Source organism: Peromyscus californicus, unplaced genomic scaffold (genome assembly GCF_007827085.1).
Source record: "Peromyscus californicus insignis strain IS unplaced genomic scaffold, ASM782708v3 Scaffold_14__1_contigs__length_90479793_seg_2, whole genome shotgun sequence".
Taxonomy (NCBI): domain Eukaryota; kingdom Metazoa; phylum Chordata; class Mammalia; order Rodentia; family Cricetidae; genus Peromyscus; species Peromyscus californicus.
This window is the reverse complement of record NW_026294436.1, coordinates 10,913,595-10,933,135: the sequence shown is the minus strand read 5'-3', so window position 1 is coordinate 10,933,135 and position 19,541 is coordinate 10,913,595. Positions and strand designations below refer to the sequence as shown.

The following is a 19,541-nucleotide window of genomic DNA, read 5'->3' as shown; positions in this document are numbered from 1 at the left end:
CTTTGGGGCCCAGGAACTTTGATGTTATACACATGTTTAATGGATCCATCTCTTGTGGACAGGCTCAGAGTAACAAATGACACAGAGAGTACTGAATAAATTACATTGCCAAAGTATAGATTTATAAATAAATACAAAGAAAATTGATCTTACAGGCTATAGTTTATGGGGTGAGTTCAGTCAAGACTTTCCCTGTCAGGTGGGTTCGGGAAGTTAGAACAGCAATTTCATATAATTCAGTCAATACGAAAGCAGCATAACATTGTATCATGTTATGATTGGATATGCCAGGGTAGGAACTTAATACTTTCTTAGATATTTCTTTTTTTGAGTAGGATCATGAATGGTTTAGGAAGCACAGGGTACTGTGTACCTTGTTTGCAGTTCCCTTCTCAGTCTCCTCAGCTTCTCTAGATATTTGAAAAGCATCATGGCATCATAGCCTGTTCCTTCCTGTGTATATTGGACCTTTTGCAGGTGTGTGTGTGTGTGTGTGTGTGTGTGTGTGTGTGTGTGTGTGTGTACTGCTCATGTGAGTTTGTAATGTGTCCATGTGTGTGAAGGCCAGAGATCAGTGTTCACTGTTTACTTTTATCACTCTCAAATATTTATTTATTTATTTATTTATTTATTTATTTATTTATTTATTTTTGAGAAACTGTCTCTTACTGAACCTGGAGCTCACTGCTTGACTAACCTGGGTGACTAGCAAGGCTCAGGGATCTTCTTTTCCCTTCCTCTCAAGTACTGGCTTTAGCTTGTATATAGATACTAGGGATTGAATTTAGGACCTATGCTTTCAAAAGCAAGCATTTTACTGACTGAGCTAGATTCTTGTAGTATTCTTTTATCTCATTGTTACATCATCATGTAATGAAGATAAGTTTTTTGGTAAGAGATGAACAGATTGGATTGTTCACTCAGAATTGGGAGGCTTGAGCAGCAGAGATGGTGGTAAAGAAATGTACTCAATAGGCAGAAACACAAGCACAATGAATACTTGACAGTAAAAATAAAAACAGTGAGAAAGTTCTGGAGGATGGCTGTGTTAGAGTCTCATTTCCTACAAAGGCTCATGCATGGTCATCGCTACAGTTTGGATGTATTTGATTCCCGTCAACATGAAAGATGATTATAGGTATGGAGCGGTGTTGGGGACTTTAAGAATGATGAATTATTTTCTCATTGGGGTGAGCCCTTGCTCGTGAGAGACTGTCCTCAATAACCCGGGTTGTTATAAAGCATGACTGGTATACTTCTGCTTCCCTGAATACCTACATTCTTTCTCACCAACCCATGTCCTCATCTTGTTTTTGTTCCATATTTCCATCTTAAGTTAGGTCAACCTGAAGTACTCATAGAAGCCCAGATGATGCTGTTGGTCCTCCAGTCCTTCAGCACTTTTAACTAAATAAACCCTTCATAAAGTATCCAGCCTCAGGTATGTTCTTAGAGCATCAGGAAACAAGCACTGAACTCAGAGTCTGCTAGTCACCCCTCAACCTGTTCTCTCTTTCTTTTCTCTCTTCTCTCTTTCTCCTCCCCCTCTTCCTCTTCCTCCTCCTCTTCCCTCTCTCCCCCTTTCTTTTTCCATGATTGCTTGTTTGCCACCCTAACATCAAATGTACTGTCTACTAATGATGGTCATCATCCCCGGTGCTGGATTTACAGGCATGCACCACCACACCTGGTTTACTTCTCTCTGTTCTTGAAGAGCTTGGTAAGATTAGAGAGATAAAACTTAACTCCACACCCATTGATTTCCTCCAACAGCCAAATAAAAGCAGAGATATAAACAGTGAAAAAATTATAACATGAAATGTAGCAAAAGAGCAGCTGGAAAGATGGCTCAGAGGTTAAGAGCACTTGCTGCTCTCACAGAGGACTGAGTTCACTTCCCAGCACATAAGTCAGGTGGGTCACAAATACTCATAACTCTGGCTTCGAGGCACTCATTTTCAAGCCTCTGTAGGTACCCAAACACACATGCACATATGTATACAGTTTGAAAGAAAATTAAGGAAAAAGAGCGAAAGCACTATACCATCGGAAGTGAAAGTACTGAAGCCCACTATGAGTCTATAATTCAGCACTGAAAACCTTCTGGATTCATTTGCATTGATGAAAGAGACTATGACAAAAAAGGCATGAAACTAGACTCACAGATTCAGTTTGACAAGAGGCCCCATAAGACTCACCAAGGTGTGCTGCCTAGACTTGAGGGAGATGTCATCTAGCCTAGATGTCAACATTGCTCCATTTTGTGAAAGTAGCTTTCATGTCCATAGCCAAATAGTGAATGTGTATGATAGACACACATTAACAAGAAGGTTGAACTATGACAGAAATATTTATCTGATTTTAGAGAAGAACTGCTTGTATATGTGAGTGTGAGTATGTGTGTGTGTGTGTGTGTGTGTGTGTGTATAGATGGCAGATGGAGATAGCACTCCCGAGGCTGCCTAGGTTTAGGTTCTGTGAAAGACCATGTCTTAATAAGATTGGTAGAACTGTGATTTTGATGTCATCTTTCGGGCCTCTGTATGAACACACACACACACACACACACACACACACATACACTCACACACACACACACACATACAGTCACACACACACACTCACACACACACACTCACACACACACACAGCCCCCTTGTAAAAATTATAACTGACAAGAGGAAAAGTGACCATGTCTACAATGGTACATTGATTCATTGTTGTGATTTACTGGAAAGTTTTATGCTCATATGTTTATGACAGAGAAGGTTATAACAGAAATGAATCAGCTATTAAACACCAACTTCTCCAAATGCTGCTGTTATGCTAATAAGCATCAACTCAAAATGAATCGTCTCTCTTGTGACCAAGTAGTGGTAATTTTACAGCAGAGACAGTCTTGGAATTTGTTATCTCTTCCTAACAGATGGGTCCTCACTCCCTGGTGCCTCCTCCCCCAGGCAGACATTAGACAGAATTTGTTCTCCTCTTGGAATATGAAAATTAAAAAAAGAAAAGAAAAAGTGAAGGGATACTATTAATTTAAACAACCTGTGGTCTTTTAATTCCTGTAAAAGGACACTTTGTAGCAGTTTTCCTCTAAAGATGTATGAGGAATGATCTATTTTTAAATTGTTGAATGGAGAGGGCATTCTAAGAGACTTGAGAATTCTGGCTGCTCTATTCACAGAGAATGGGGAAAAAGAAAGCTCTCTTCCATCCATGAATGGAAACATTGACTGGTTTGAGGCTACGCCTTGCCTGACTTTCCACACAAAGAATTTCAGCTAGGCGGGGCAATCCTCTAAGCAGGACATAAATAGTGTGTGCTGCATACTTACAAGAGAAATTAAAACTCACCTAGTGTTTATTTAATTGTTCCTGATCCATGGAATTTTTGAAAAGTATACAGAGAACAACTTTATTCTAGGTTTAAATAAAAGCCCATGTAAACTCTGTTCCGAATTGTATAATGTGTGTGCACAGTGTTTATGTATTAAAGCTGGCTGTGATCATCAGGGTACTGGGGCAGTCGACACACAAATGTTCTATACACATACAGAAATTGAACTTACAGGATCATGGAATGCTCATCTGTACAGGAGAAATGTAATTCGAAATTTTCTTCCTTTTAAAATACCTGCACAGAGCTGATTAACATTTTAATAGCAAAAGCAATAAAAATAATTAAAAGCACATTTAGTATTTGTTCTGCCCCATTTCATTAATTTCTGTTTCTGTTTTTCTCTTGGAAGAAAAGATATATATTTGGTGTCTTACCTTTAGCTGCCTCATTAGGGTACTGAATTACTTTATATAATATAGCATCAGACATGTCTCCTATGCACATTCTATGTAAAAATTTAAAAGAAAAAGTGATGCCGGGCGTTGACATCTTTCATCCCAGCAGCGGGGAGGCAGAGCCAGGTGGATCTCTGTGAGTTGGAGGCCAGCCTGGTCTGCAGAGTGAGATCCAGGGCAGGCACTAAAACTACACAAAGAAACCCTGTTTCGAAAAACAACAACAACAACAAAAAGAACAGAAAAAAAAAGAAAAAAAAACGAAAAGAAAAAGTAACTGTGTTTCCATCTCTTCTCTTTAAAAGGCAGCTTTGAAATTTTAACTTTGGATGAAATATTTAGTTTTAAAGTGTATTGTGTCTGATTTGTTTCAGACTTAAACTGGTAGATGCTCAGTATGTAAATATGTTGGGAAACAATGTTTGAGCTATAAAATAAATTTTCTCTTTTAATATTGGTTTTGACTCCTGAGAAAGTCACAGGTTCTACTGAAAAGGAGGAAACCTTCCTATCCACGGCCTTTTGTTGGCTCTGTCTTCTGAGACTTGGCACTGTGCAGACAGACCAATTGGATCCAACTAGGAAGGTCTTGGCTTACAAGCTGTGATAGTTGAGAAGAAACACAGTTAGTTAAGATGAGGTCAGGTTCATGCCAAATCCCCTCCCTCCATTCCCAGTACCATCTAAAGGTCAGTCCTGTTATGAAGAGCAAATTAATAATGCCAGCCTTTAACTCAGCTCAGAGCTTCAGGGCTCCTTGGCCATCTTGAGCAGTCCTATTTTGCTTAACCTTTGTTTGGGATCTTAATTTGACTCTTGGGCAATTACAACCTTTAACTTACTGGCAGAAAAGGAAACACATTAAACATTACCTTGAAAAGACAATGGAGGGTCTTCAGCTGGGGTGACATTTATCCACTTTTCACATCCCACTCCCCCCGCCCTGACTGAGACTCTTTAACTGGGGAAGGATGAGAACAGATGTGATCTTTAACACACTTCACAATGAACTGCACCAGGGACCTCTCTTCCCTGGATTCCTTTCATACTTAATATCATACTCAATGGAGTTGAGTATTTAAAAAATATTTCTCTCTTTTCATGATGAATGGACTATTTATATTCCCACAGAGTGTCCTTTGTTTGATGGCAGTACGCTCATCTGAAGTCTCTCACTGCCCCCTCCTTCGTCCTTGCCTTCTCTTCTTCATTGCCTCCTCCTTCTTTTCTGCTTGTCCACCATCCCTACCCCTTATTCCTTCCTTCCACCATCAAGCCAGTGTGTGCAGTCATCTACTTCAACCACAGCCTGAATCAAACTTAGTCTTCGAAAATCTAGATGTTTATTGAGGATTTAAAGAAGTCTTAAAACTCTCTGTTTGAAAGGAATTACTTTTCCCTGCTTTAAAGACCATTAATCCTTGTACAGTTTATTCCTTTATTTAAATTAGCCAGATATGGTTACTGAACTTCAGTTGATAGACTAAAGAGCTCACAAACCCTTTTCACTACATTATTTTTGTGAAAAGCTCACAGAAATTGTACCCTATTTTGTGTGTGAGCAACGTGTGTTATACAAAGGAGTATTAACAAGTGTGGATTCTATGACATCTTGGCTCTATCACCTAATAACCAGTGACATAAATTAGCTTCATGTAGCTTTTCTTGTTTGATACTTAAAAAAGATTTATCATGATTCATACAAGTAATTATTAATTGACTGGTAGGCAGGCCAAGTTGCCAGGGTTTCTGTGTTCTTTCATAAGGAATATTCTACATTAAACATAGATCATCTGTATTCAAGTGAACTTCATATCATTCCTTTTTATAGATTCTTAAAAATAATTTGGAAATATGTTCTGGAAGTAACTTGAAAGTAAATATGACATATGAAACAAAACAACAGCTTTTTAAATTCTTTAATAAATGTGGGTAGACACACTGGATACCCCAAATTGTGTTATGCTTTGAAGACAAGACGAAGGCAGCTTCACTCTAGAATTTTTGGTAAACAGCAGAAAATTATTTTTATATTCAAAAATATAATATGTGGGCTGGAGAAATGGCACAGCATTTAAGAGCACCTCCTGCATAGGACCTGAGATGGATTCCCAACACCTACATCAGGCACCTCACACTGCCTGTAACTCAAGCTCCAGGGGATTCTGCACCCTCTTCCGGCCTCTCTGGTTGCCCACATGTATGTGGCACATGCATACACTCAGATAAACATATACAAAAAAAGTACAGGCATACATATTTTAAAAAAATAATTAAATTTAACTGTCTGGTCTGTTAGCAATATATGATGGCTAAATAAACCAGAGACACAGTGCTGCTGACCTAGACTGTAGAAGAGTCAATCTTCCAATCTTCTTCCTATTCTTCTCTTTCTTCTTCTTCCTCTTTCTTTTGGAGACAAGATCTCATGGAGCCCAATGTGACCTCCAGCTCACTACATAGTAAGGATGAGCTTTAGTTTCTTATCCTCTTGCCTCCAACTCCTAAGTGCTAGTATTACAGGTCTGTGCTTCCATGCTGTTTATACAGTGCTTGGGATAGAACTGAGAGCTTCCTGCATGGTGGGCAAACACTCTACTCAGTCACATATTGGGCCCCCCCCCCAGCATCCTATATACTGCACAAAATTGCTCCTGAAATGAACTGTCAGCTGCACACTGACCTTATCTGAATGTCTCTGAAATTCTCATGTGATTGTTAACTGCTCCCCCAAGGCTTCACATTGCTGACATGAACATTTGTTCTTTATCCTTAAAGTGAAAAACTGAGCAAATGCTTCAGTATAGATGCTTTGAGAACATTTGGTGTGTATGTTCCTACATCAGATGCGTATGAATTAGTCTCTAACCAGGTAGAGCTCAGATTAGAGTTAAATATACCATGAAAAAGTAGCATGCACAGAAGAATATGAATCAGCCAGATCTGGTGTCTTATCATGACTAGTTAAGTTTATAGTTCTGCTGGCAGAGATTCAGACAGTTGTGTATGAACAGAGTTAGTAACTTGATGAGTGGAGAATAAAATCCACTTGTACTAAATGTGCAACCACCAAGCCATAATACAGATACCACTTTGCTTCGAGTCTAAGATAGATCATATTAACTTGAAAACTTTCATTCTTTCTTTTCCACAGGAATCATCTAGCTTATCTTTTTGTTGTAGTGGTTTGTTGGTTTGTTTGCTTGTTATTTAAGAGAACTTTATGTAGCCATGGCTTGTTTCTAACTCATCACACAGGATGGTCTTGATCCTCCTGCTTCTACTTCCAGAGTTCTAGAATTACAGGTGTGCATCAACACACCCAGTTTATGAAGTTCTGGGGATAAAAAAAAAAAAAAACAGGAAATCATGAATGCTAGACAAATACTCTCTCACTCTCCAACTGAGCTGCACTCCAAGCCCCTCACCTAGGGAGGTTTTTAAAAACAAAGATTGTTGAACTAGCAAGAAATTCTTTGCAGTTGTACATACACAGGTGGCAGTGATCTTGGTTAGCACAGCCCACCCTCAAAGAATATTTCTTCAGTTTATAGCAGACTCCTCTGGAGAGCCCAGGGAACTCTTTGCTCGGCCTGCTCTGGTTCTAGGGATTTGGGAAGTCTGGGATGGGCTGAATAATGTTTACTTCAAACAAGATTTCAGGTAATGCTAACAGTGCTGTTTTATGGATCATACTAAGGTGTGATAAATAATGGTCTAGAAAGGTAGAGAGCAACACACTACCGAGAAATAAGATTTGGAAAAGTATAAAAGTTCATACTAAGTTCCACAATCTATTTAGCATGAGTCTGTTAATGAGAGGAGAGGGGCTCAGAGAAGCAGAATTGAGAGGTCTAGGTCTCACAGACATTATTAAGAAGTATGCACTATTGAGAGCAACTGGTACTGGTACACAAGGCTGCTCTTCTAGGCAGGAGATTATGCCTTCAGAGAGTGTAGTAATATCCTTAGCTTTCTGAGTCCTAGAGTTTGCTTTTCTTTATTTCAGTCATCATTGACACTGATATACAAAGTTGACAAACAATTTTAGTAACATAATCATAGGTTGGGGAGAGGCTGGTGGATCTGGGGAAGAGACAATCATTGTCTTTAGTTATCTACCCAATAGTGAGCCTACCAGGTTCCAGCGAACTGTTCCAAACCCATGGTCACACAGATGTCCCGGGATAAACTTAGTGGATCAGAAAACAAAACAAAAATGATGAATGAGAGAAAAGGACTCTTGCGGAGCTGGGGTTGGTAAGTGGTGGGAGGGAGATCAGAAAGGTTATGGGTGAAGGTTTGCAAGATATGTTATATACGTATGATATTGTCAAAGAATGTTTAGTTAATTAAAAAATGGAGTCACTTATGAAGTACTATATTGATGAGATCTCTAGATTAAGTTCATATAGAGAAGTAAGGGAGTAAATGGATAAGGGCCCCAGAACTCCAAACCTAGAGAAGATAGGACAATGAAGAAGGTGAAGCACAGGGGAACAGGGGACTGTGACATGGTGAGCACAGAGAGGAGCTCTCAGAAGAGACGGAAGAAAGGAACTGGGAGCAGCTGGCAGGAACCATTATGAAGTAATGGGAAAATTGACACAGCATAGCTGATAGCATGATGGATCTGTTTTCCTTGTTTAAAGATTTAGTGTGTGTGTGTGTGTGTGTGTGTGTGTGTGTGTGTGTGTGTGTGTGTGTGTGTGTGTGTGTGTGTGTGTACATAGGAATACAAGTACTTGAGAAAGCCATAGGAACCCTTGAGTGAAGTTACGTACAGTTGTGAGCCGCCTTGAGGCCTCTGCTAGAGCAGCAAGTGCTCTTCAACTTTGAGCCACCTCTATAGTGCTGAGGATGTTTCTTACTGGAGTACTGTGTGAATTCTCAGCTGTCCTTCCTTGTTGAGAGATGATAGAGCCAGAGTCAGTATAAATCAAAAGCGATCCAACCCTACTTCTCTCTCTCTCTCTCTCTCTCTCTCTCTCTCTCTGCATTTTTTCTTTAAAATTTAGTTTTTCTTCTCATTCTTTTCTTGATCACCATTCCCCTGGTTGTTGCAGGAGCTTACAAAGGCCCAAACCATCCTGTGGTCTGCAGGTATTTTCACGCTTGCTGTGTCTTTGAAGGAACTAGGGCTTGCCCTAACAGCGGTGTCTAAACTTTTATTTTTTAATGTTTTTAATTGAAAGACATTTTCATATCATATATTTTGATACATGACATTGTCATCAATAAAGTACACTCAAAAATCATGCAATTTAGTAATAAAAACAGCGAAAAAAGTTTTAATTAAGTTTTTTTTAGTGTTGAATTGGGTTTCATTCCTGTGGCTTATGGGCTACAGGATCAGTGCACAAGGCTAGTGCTCCTAGTTGACTACTTTTCCAACTTTAGATCTGATTGTTTTTATCTTTTTGATACCAGATTTATTCTATGTTCTCGTTTTCTCTCTCTCTCTCTCTCTCTCTCTCTCTCTCTCTCTCTCTCTCTCTCTCTCTCTCTCTCTCTGTTCTTGCATGTACCTGTGTACTTAGGCAAGAAGAGGGTGTCTCATCCCTGGATCTAGAGTCACAGGCAGTTTTCTCTTGCCTGATACAGGTGCTGGGAACTGAACTCAGGTCCTCTGAAAGAAAAACAAGCTCTCACAGAGACTGAGCCATCTCTCCAGCCCCCTGTTTCCATCTCACTTACTTTGAAACTAAATTTAGCTGTGGTTTGGAACTGTAAGTACCACAGATGCTTAGCCTCATCTAAAATCTCTTGTCAGAACATTGAAAATGTAAATACATTATAGACTTTATTGGTAATGATCCTTGTTTCCCTTCTGTTTTAGTTAGGATTTCTATTGCCATAAGAAACACCACGACCACAGCAACTCTTATAAAGGAAAACATTTAATTGGGCTGGTGGCTTACAGTTTCTGAGGTTTAGTCCAGGTATCTTCATGGTGGTATGTAGGCAGACATGGTGCTGGAGAAGGAGTTAAGTTCTACATCTTGATCCACAGGCAGAAGCAACTTTGTGTCACACTGGGTGTATCTAGAGTATAGGAGACCCCCCCCTCCCCTCCCACAGTGACACACTTCCTCCAACAAGGCCACACCTACTCCAACAAATCCACAACTCCAAATAATTAGTGCCATTCTTTATAGGAGCCATTTTCTTTCAGACCACCACACCTTCTAACTTCATGGTATTTCTACTATAAAGGCATGTCATCCACAATTCTAATTACTGGGGAGGAATGAATGGCAAATGGCAATTGATACAATTTCCATCTCTTTCAGAAGCTAAGTATTGGTGAAAAAGAAAACCAAAATGCAACACACACCTTAAAGCAAAGAGCAGTAAAAGGCACTGAGGTTGCACATGTCCCACTGAGGTACTCTATAGGTGTAACAAAAGTCAGGTGACTGAGGCTGCAGCTGTTGACCTGACCCACTGACGCACTCTCCAGTTCTCACGAAATCCAAGTGAGGCTGCAGCCGCTGTTAGCTTCACCCTGTTCAGTCAAACTGCATTTATTTGTAATAAGCATATTTTTAAAAGATGTGTAATGTGATCGTTTTCTATGTTGGAAGAGAAAGGTGCCTGTAACTCTAGATCCAGGCATGAGACACCCTCTTCTTCCCTCAGAGGGCACAGGCACGTGGGTGTATACACACACACTGAGAAACAAAGAAAAAAGTCCGTGTAATGTGTGTGTACATGAATGTAGAGGATAGGAGTTGATGTTAGTATCCCTCTCCAATGCTCCCCACCTTATTTTGGAGAAACTGTCTCCTACCGAACCTGGAGCTCATCTATTCAGCTAGCCTCCACTGGCCAGTGAACTCCAGGGATCTCCTGTCCTTGTCTTCCTGGTGCCGACATTAGAGGCACATTGACATGCCTAGCAACTTTATGTGGGCTCTGGGCAATGAATGCAGGCCCTTGTGCTGCACCACACATACTTTACTGACGGAGCCATTTCCATGGCCCCTAATGTGATCATTTTTTAAAATTAGTCACTCTAATTACATAGAGTTCTCTGGTCAGAGAGATTAAATGGGGAAATAGTGAGTGCACAAGAGGACACTAGAGAATTTTAAGAGGCATTGGCCACTATGATTATTAACTGGAATTTAAATTTGAGAAATTATCTGTTATCCTATTTTGTTATGGATCTTAGTTGATTATCACTTATTAGTAAACTATTCCACATTATTGACTCTTGATGTTAAAATTTAATTTATTTAAGTTGATTTCAAAATTTCTATTTCAAATTTTTATTTACATTGACACTTGTGGGTGTGTAGGGTGTAGATTACACTTGCATGCATACATGTGTCACAGTGCATATATGTAAGTCAGAATAACACCCAGGAATATGTTCTCTGCTTCTGCCTTTTGGATCCTAAGGAATTGAACTAACAAAGTCAGGGGTAGCAATAAGTGCCTTTACGTACTGAGCCATCCCGCTTGCCCTCAGAATATCTTTTATGCTGTTATTTCAGATATATTATGAAGAAAATAGGAACACACTTTTTAAGATATGCTGAGTGGTATATGTATGTAATCTCTGCTACTGCAGTTGCTGAGGCAGGAGGATCAGGTTCATGACCAGGCTTGGTTAGTGATAGTCTGTCTGAAAATAAAGTTAAAATTAAAACAAATGGATAAAGATTTTATTCAGTGGAACACAAAGCTATGAGTTCAGTTCCTAGTACCACACACAAAATTGCCTTAGTATTCTAGAAAACATTTAAAATGGTGTCAAAATTAGTAGTTTCAGACACAATCTGTAATCCTGGGAGGGTAAGATCACTCCACAGGAAAAGGCACTTGCTGCTGAGGTTCCCCACCAGGACACACAAGGTATAAGGGGCGAACTGACCCCTGCAGGTTCTTCCCTGTCCTTCAAATCACACCATGGCATCTGTGTACCACACATACACACAGCATGGAAGGAAAGAACAAAGTCCAAAGTTGTCTTCTCTCTGACCTTCACACTTGAGCTATTGTCAGCACACACACACACACACACACACACACACACACACACACACACACACAAAATGTAGTTTTTAAGAAACACTAAAAGTATTTAGTCCTGTATGTTTTGGGATTTCCTTGAATATTATCTCAATTTGTTATTAGTCTATTCTAGCTTATAACTTATGTCAATTACTTTCTTTCAAAAAAGTAAAGAGCCACACAAATCACTGAACTTTTTTAACATACAAACGTTAGTTTTCAATAGACTTTCTTTTTAAAAAGAGTGCTTCTAATTTGTAATTCTGGATTTGGGATGGCTTCAAAATCCCACACTATCCCATAGCCTTTACCAGCCTGTTTCTGTACATGTTGACTATGCATAATGATTATTTCATGTCTGTTTGAAGAAATCGGTGACATTCCTCATTTCCCACAGTGTAGTTTGTGGGAAATGATAAACTCAGAATGCTTCTGTGTTATTTGCATTTAGCCTTGTGTTACATTGGCACTTGTCACACTTTTCAGTACACCCTGTGCTCATTGCACACATCACATCTTAATGTCTTCCCAGGTGCATCATGTATAATGTTCTCAAACTCTGAACCCAAGATCACTACAGACCTTTTGTAAAGTGATACAGAGCAGTCTTTTTGGAAATTTGGCTAGTTGTCAGAGTTCTGTATTTTGAGGGTTCTTTTTTTTGGTAAGATCTGGGTAAACATTTTCTAACTACATCTTACAAACATCCCAAATGAATTGAAATTCACAGCTTTTGCTTTATGAAATATTACATCTAAATGCTGTTTTCTGATATGAAATAATATAGAAAATTTCAAATTAATTTTATTACATTTATTTATTGTTTTAATTATATGTGTGTGTGTGTGTGTGTGTGTGTGTGTGTGTGTGTGTGTGTGTGTGTGTAGTGTCCCACAGTTCAGGAGTGTTTGGGAGTCAGAGGACAACTTTCCAGAGTTGGTTATTTTAGCTACTTTTAAAGATATTTTCAGATTTTTCAGTGAAGCAACAAATTATTAAGAAAATATCTCTTAAATTCTAAGAGACTGGGACTTTTCCTGGATCTCACTGACAGAGTTAATACACTTTGAGATCATATAAGACTTAAGACTACTATGTACTCAGCCTGTTTGTTTAACCATCCTTTAACTGAATAGTGGAACAATCACCTTTAATTGTATTGAATTTCCTATGCAATCAACTCTTACAAACTAAGCTAATGCACAGCTGTAGTTTTAAGGTGCCTACTCTTCCATGCCCCTGATGCAGAGAGTAATGCATGGGTATCTGTTAGGTATGTTGGGACAATCATTGGTTGAAAACATAAAATATATGTTGAAAGCAACCTTAGAAAATGAATATCCACTATGACTACTGAATGTAACATATAGATATTGCTTGATAAACAATGATGTTTGTATCACCGTTGGTTGTCTCTGTCAGTTGTAGTCAGTGACTTAATTCCTTGTAAAACTTTATTAATTGTTTCTGTAAAGTATTCCATTCTTTTCCCATGTGATACTTTCTGTGCTGTTCAATAAAGACATAGCAAAGGCCTTTGTTAAAGGCACACACAGAGACACAGAGACAGATTCGGAAAGCAACTTTCAGACAGGCACAGATTCAGACTCATACAATGAACAGGCAGGGGCAGGGGAAGATACAAGGAAAGTAGAGAATTCAAATTTAGTCTTGCTCCCAGTCAAATAGCACCAGGGTAAAGTGTTTATATCTCTTTCCCTAATGTGATACCAACACATTATTAGTGATTCAGAGTTTATCGTTAATGTTTTCAAACCAACTGAATTTTGATGCTCAATGTGAGGAATCTCAAATGTGCTAAGCCTACACAATTCTGTACAAATGTCCTTGGACCACTTGTGACCAAATCATCCTTGAAACTATTTGCAGTTGAAAATATGAACAACATGAAGAGAATAGAAACAATTCAAATAAAAATAATTTAAAAATTTGAGCTTCCCAAGAGGGAATGATTTGGTACAATCTGTTGCTCCATTTGAAATAATTTGGAGTTTTATGAGTTGAATTTTAGGAAACGTCATGTTTATATTTTAAGAATTAAGCACGTAGGAAGGTTATTGAAGCACTAAAGTAAATACAGGGAAGAGATAAAAGGCAAGGAGTTTCATTTTGGGACAGCTGGTGACTGTTCAGAAACAGACTGAAGAACCAGTGAGATAAATGCTCAGACTTTAAGCCTCAAGTATTAGCATATCTTTTTAAGCAGGAATAATGATATTTAAAAAAAACCTCCCATTTTTACTTATACATGTAGTTAAAGAAAACACTTTTTTACAAATTTATTTTTGTGTGTATACGTGGATGTGTATGCAGGTGCATTTCCATGTGGGTGTACATGTGTAGACAGGTCACAGGTAAACATCTATTGTCATTCCTAAGTACAAAGTATGAATTTCACCTGTTTTATTGAGGCAGAATCTCTTGCTGGCCTGTGATTCAATGATTTAGCCAGACCAGCTGGTCAGCAAACCCCAAGGATCCTCCTGTCTCTACTGCCACTTCAAGAACTAAGATTACATATATCATCCACCTAGCTTCTTTTATTACATGAGTACTCTGAATCAAAAACAGGTCTTCAATCTTCATGCTTCAAAGGATATGTTTTACTGACTGAATCATCTCTCCAAACTTATCTATTGGTCCTTGGGATCAAGTATTTGGTAACTTGCAGAACATTTGCTGGTTTCGATCATACTAGTGATTACTCCTGTCAATGGCTTCTGAGGAGCATATAAGCATTACCACAGAGAATTACCCATCATTACATATACCTCTTCCAATAGATCAGTGGTTCTCAACCTTCTTATGCTACAGTTCCTCATGTCTTGGTGACCTCAAATTATAATTTCTTCATTGCTACTTCATAACTATAATTTTCTACTGTTATGAATTGTAATGTAAATGTCTGATATGTAGGATATCTGATATGTGACCCCTGAGGGGGTCTCAACCCACAGTTTGAAAACCGCTGTAGTAGATGAACACCTTGAAAAGCCTATGGGAATACCACATTCCGGGGGAGAGTTTGTCAGCTCTCATCATCTATTGTTTGTGTTAACTAGTCCAAAATGAATGATGTAGTGAAGCACCCACTTGATTTATGTGGGAGAAAATTAATAGAAATTCTCACAAGTATAAGAGAAAAAGAGGGGTAAAAAAATAAGCATAGTTTAAGGCCAGGGAGGTGGCTCATGGGTATGAGAACTGGGTGCACAATCATGAGGTCCTGAGTTCAGATTCCCAGCACCCTTGTGAAAAGCAGGATGTGAGTATACATGCCTCTAACACCTGTGAAGTGGAAGACAGACAAGAGGATACTGGAGCTTGGGGCCCCCTGTTTAGCCAAAAAATGGCCAATATCAGGTCCAGGGAGAAACTTCATCTAAAGGTAATAAGAGGAAGAGTAATAGAGTGGACATCTGATGACCTTCTTTGGCCTCTGCACTTGCATTCACATGTAGGAACATGTACATACATCCACCCACACACATGCATCACAAATATAAGCAGAACAGTTACACACAGAAAGAAAACAAGCAAAAGTTGAAAATTGGTGTATGGAAAGTCACTGTAATTTTCCCTCATCATGAAAGACAAACTTACTATTATTAGGATGGCTGCTTTGAGAAGGAGAGCAACTCACCATACATCATCTCCTATGAACTGAGTTTTCCTTGTCCCAGGTGGTAACACTGAGTGTGTTTATGACTGAACTCAGTGCTATAATCACAATATGAGAATCAGTGTCAGTGTGGTATGTTTTAAAACTTTATTTTAGTGTGTGTGTGTGTGTGTGTGTGTGTGTGTGTGTGTGTGTGTGTGTGTGTGAGAGAGAGAGAGAGAGAGAGAGAGAGAGAGAGAGAGACAGAGACAGAGACAGAGACAGAGAGACAGACAGAGACAGAGACAGAGACAGAGAATATACATATGAGTGTGTGCCTAAAAGTGCAGGTGACTTCAGAGACCAGAAGAGAACATTGAAGCCCCTGGAGCTGGAGTTACAGTTGGTTGTGAACTACCTAATATAGGCTCTGGGAACAGAACTGAGGTCCTCCGCAAGAGCATTAGTTGCTCTTAAGCCCCAAGCCATCTCTCCAGATTCAAGTTCCACGTTGTATAAAATTACTTCAATGAAAAGTTGGCATTCATTTCAATCTTGTGTGTCCTGGACTTTGCTTTGGCAAATTAAGCTTCTACACTTCTAAACAGCAGGGTAGAACATAGGTCAACTGGGGAATGAATACCTCAACTATATACATTGTAAGAGATGTTCGAGTTTACCCTATCCCATCAATCTGATCTCCTTGCGAATATATGCACATTTTCCAGTGAAAGAATATTTTTAACCATTGATACAGAATAACTTATTTAATTTAGCTGCTAGATTCTGTTTGTTTTTAATGACTGGTTGAAAATCTATTTGAAATAACTGACTACATTAACAAATGCATACTGTTTGATAGTTAAGAACATTTGATGTCATTTTCTTGTTTTCAATCTTTTCCCTCATACATTTAAAACAGCAGTTGACAATGCTTTGAGACTAAGCGTGTATTTAATTCTTTGTGATATCTTCGATTATAGTGATGACAATTGAATGTTAACATTGTTGTTCGCAGCCCTTTTACATAGTCTTCTGCCCACAGTTAAAGCATTGGAGCTCTATCTCACCAAGACATTGGAAATAAAGCTCTGCTACTTTCTTTTCTAAGGAAAGGAGATTTGCCACCAAATGGATGTTCAAAGATATCCACTGAATAATTAAAGAAGTTGCTGAAGAGAAAACTGATTATAATAACATTTCAGACTGTGATTGTACCAGTGCTGAATCTTTCCTTTATGGATGTATTTCTCCTAAAGCAAGTATATTCATGCAACTCCTTTTCTGTCTCTATAGGAACTGGGAAGTAACAGCCCTCCACAGAGAAACTGGAAGGGAATTGCCATCGCCCTGCTGGTGATCTTGGTAGTATGCTCACTCATCACGATGTCTGTCATCCTGTTAACACCAGGTAATCTATTGCTGCTCCTGTCTTTGGATGGTGCTGTGGTGGATGCTCATGGTGCCTTAAGAAGGTGGTAGTATGTGGTTTATTTGGGCAGATTAATATAGGCTGGAGTTTTTTTAAGCACAATTTGATAACTTTGCTATTGGCATGGTGAATTTTGTAGCTTGATTATTATGTAGGTATTTTGGGTGAAGCTGCAACATGAGATACATAAAATGAGGATGTTAAGAACATTGTTGGTCTCTGTTACTACCTAAAGACAAATATTTAGTTTTTATTTGTTGGTTTTACAAATGTCTAAGTCATGTGACTCTTTTTTGCATTCCAATATTTATAGAAATTGTATTACAAACCACCCCAAACTAGGAATGAATCCATTTATCCTTCAAGTAGATAATGGATGAACAAATATATAATACAACAGTAGTACATAGAGAAATAAGTCAATGCTCAACATACACAAAATACACAAAGGAGCATGTGTGTTTAATGCCTAATGCCAAGTGCAAGAATCTAAACTCCAGATATTATGTATGATACATAAACATTTCATAAATAGCATTTATACAGCATTTTCAAAAAGGAAGGGTGCAAATGGGGTCTGTGGATGTACTTCAGTGAAGAGAGTGCTTGACTAGCATGAATGAGGCCCTGGATCCACAGCCAGCACTACATAAGTGAGCAGAGGTGGTGCACAGCTATAATCCCTGAGGTGGTGGTGGTAGATGCCCAAAGGTCAGAAGCACATGATTCTTCTTGTCTACATTGGTTAATGTCAGTCCAGGATACATAAGACCCCAAAGGAACAAGATCTTAAGAGAGAGGCTGCGTTTGAATCTGGTAACAAAATTGTCCTCGGTGTTGATTGCATTGGTTCTGAGATCCTTTGCAAATGCAGTAATTCACAGTGATAGCACACTTTTGACTTTCATTGTGGGCTGAAGACTGCAGGTGTGGAGTCTGGAACTACAGTTATGTGGATGATAACCCAATATAGGGACATATAGAATGTGAGAGAGGTAGAGCTCCTATCACAAGAGAGAGATCAGACAGTAGAGACCTTTTTTCCTTTTCTCCTCTTCCATTTTCATTTACGGTGTCTTTGATACCTTAATGAATATCCTCCTACAATAACCTTTGGACAGGGATCTTCAGCTATTTTGATATGGGGATCATTGTGGGCTTAGTTCTTCCATGGGTACTCCTTCAATCTTCAGGAGTTTTATTAGTCTTTAGTTGCTGTTAATAAAGGAGGCAGAAGTAGTTGTCTCCCTAAGCAATCTTCCAGAAAAGGACAAAACTGACATGCTTCTGTAGCTCACCTGAGTATCTTTGGCAAAGACGAACTAACTGTGCTTAGTGTTATGGAAATGTAGTCATTTCTGGACTAGGACTGAGTGGCTTAAGTGTACCAAAGGAACACACTTGTGACCTCTTGCTGAGTGCTTTTATTTACACTTCAGCTCCTGCCCCACATTCCTCATTATCAAAGCCTGCAAAGACAGTGAAATTATTTCCTGTTGAACAAAATGTGATTAACAAGGGCTCCGTTTCAGCGTCATTTACTCATGTAATTATAGTGACTAATTACACAAATGACAGTTATCAATCACTCCAGTGTGGGCCTTGGTGAAATATTTTATCTTTGTAAAAAAATGGTGATTTCCAAATGTGTAAACTACTGAAAATAAATAGTTGATAGTTTTTATGTATCCTCTGGAGAGACTGAGAAAGGAGGGAAGGGAGCCAGAGGGAGAGGAACGAGGAGACAAAGGTAACAGAAGAACTAAGAGATGAAAACAATTTCCTGGAAAGAACTGACTCCCTGGGTATGCTCCGTGGAGCCTCCCACTCACTGCCTCATTTGTACATCTGTGCTTTGGTGTAATTGAGCAACGTGATGGCTCTAATAAGTGACTGCTGCATGCCAAGAGGCTCCGCTCCAGGAAGATGAGCTTCTGTTCAGATGGTGTTTCACTTAAACATAAGAATTTGAGCATAATTACAAAAAAATGAACCACTTGCTTTTGCTGTCTTGAATGGATGCCTATTCCCCAGATGCAAAAACCGGGTTCCACAATTTCTGCACTTCTTTTGCACACATCCTTCCAATCTGATTCTACTCCCTTTGCCTCTGTGGTTCATTCTCTCAGATTTTTGTCTCACTCATTTAGTGAATGTAATACATATATATTAAAAGGAGAATTATTGGAACGGCTTCCGCAGCATGGTCTATACAGTCCAAAACGCTGTTTGAGACTGGAAAGGTGGGGAGTCTGGTAGTTGCTCAGTCCCACTTGGGTGCTAAGGCCTGGAGGATTCCTGGATAACTGTTGGTCTTCAATCTATTTTGGAAGCCCAAAGGAGTTTGTTCTAATATCAGCAAAAGAAGGCTGCAGCAACAGGCTAGAAGAGCATGCTAGATGAGGGGAAGGTAAGCTCTGGGTTCATTTGACCTTGTCTGCCTCACCGAATAGAGAGGAAAATGGAAGGAGACTTCTTATCAGCCTCTGGCATCCAAATACACATGCACACATGTGTTCACATACATGGAAACATGTATGCACATATATGTATGCCACAACATACACAGGAAACAGGACAAAAAACCTTTAGTAGGCAGATGTGGAGATAAAACTATTTTGTAGATATTCTGGTGTTAGCCTGTGCTCCTGCTGTGTTAAATTT

The 19,541-nt window shown here is 39.1% G+C and overlaps 1 protein-coding gene across 3 annotated transcripts in view; it reads left to right on the top strand.

The window, feature by feature from the left end:
* The window catches only part of Dpp10 (dipeptidyl peptidase like 10), a 725,523-nt gene that overhangs the window by 133,085 nt on the left and 572,897 nt on the right, over positions 1–19,541 (top strand). For all 3 annotated transcript variants that reach the window (XM_052736764.1, XM_052736765.1, XM_052736766.1), the window contains one exon: positions 16,742–16,856. In XM_052736764.1, coding sequence (XP_052592724.1) covers positions 16,742–16,856 — 115 coding nt within the window. The remainder of the gene's footprint in view (positions 1–16,741; positions 16,857–19,541) is intronic.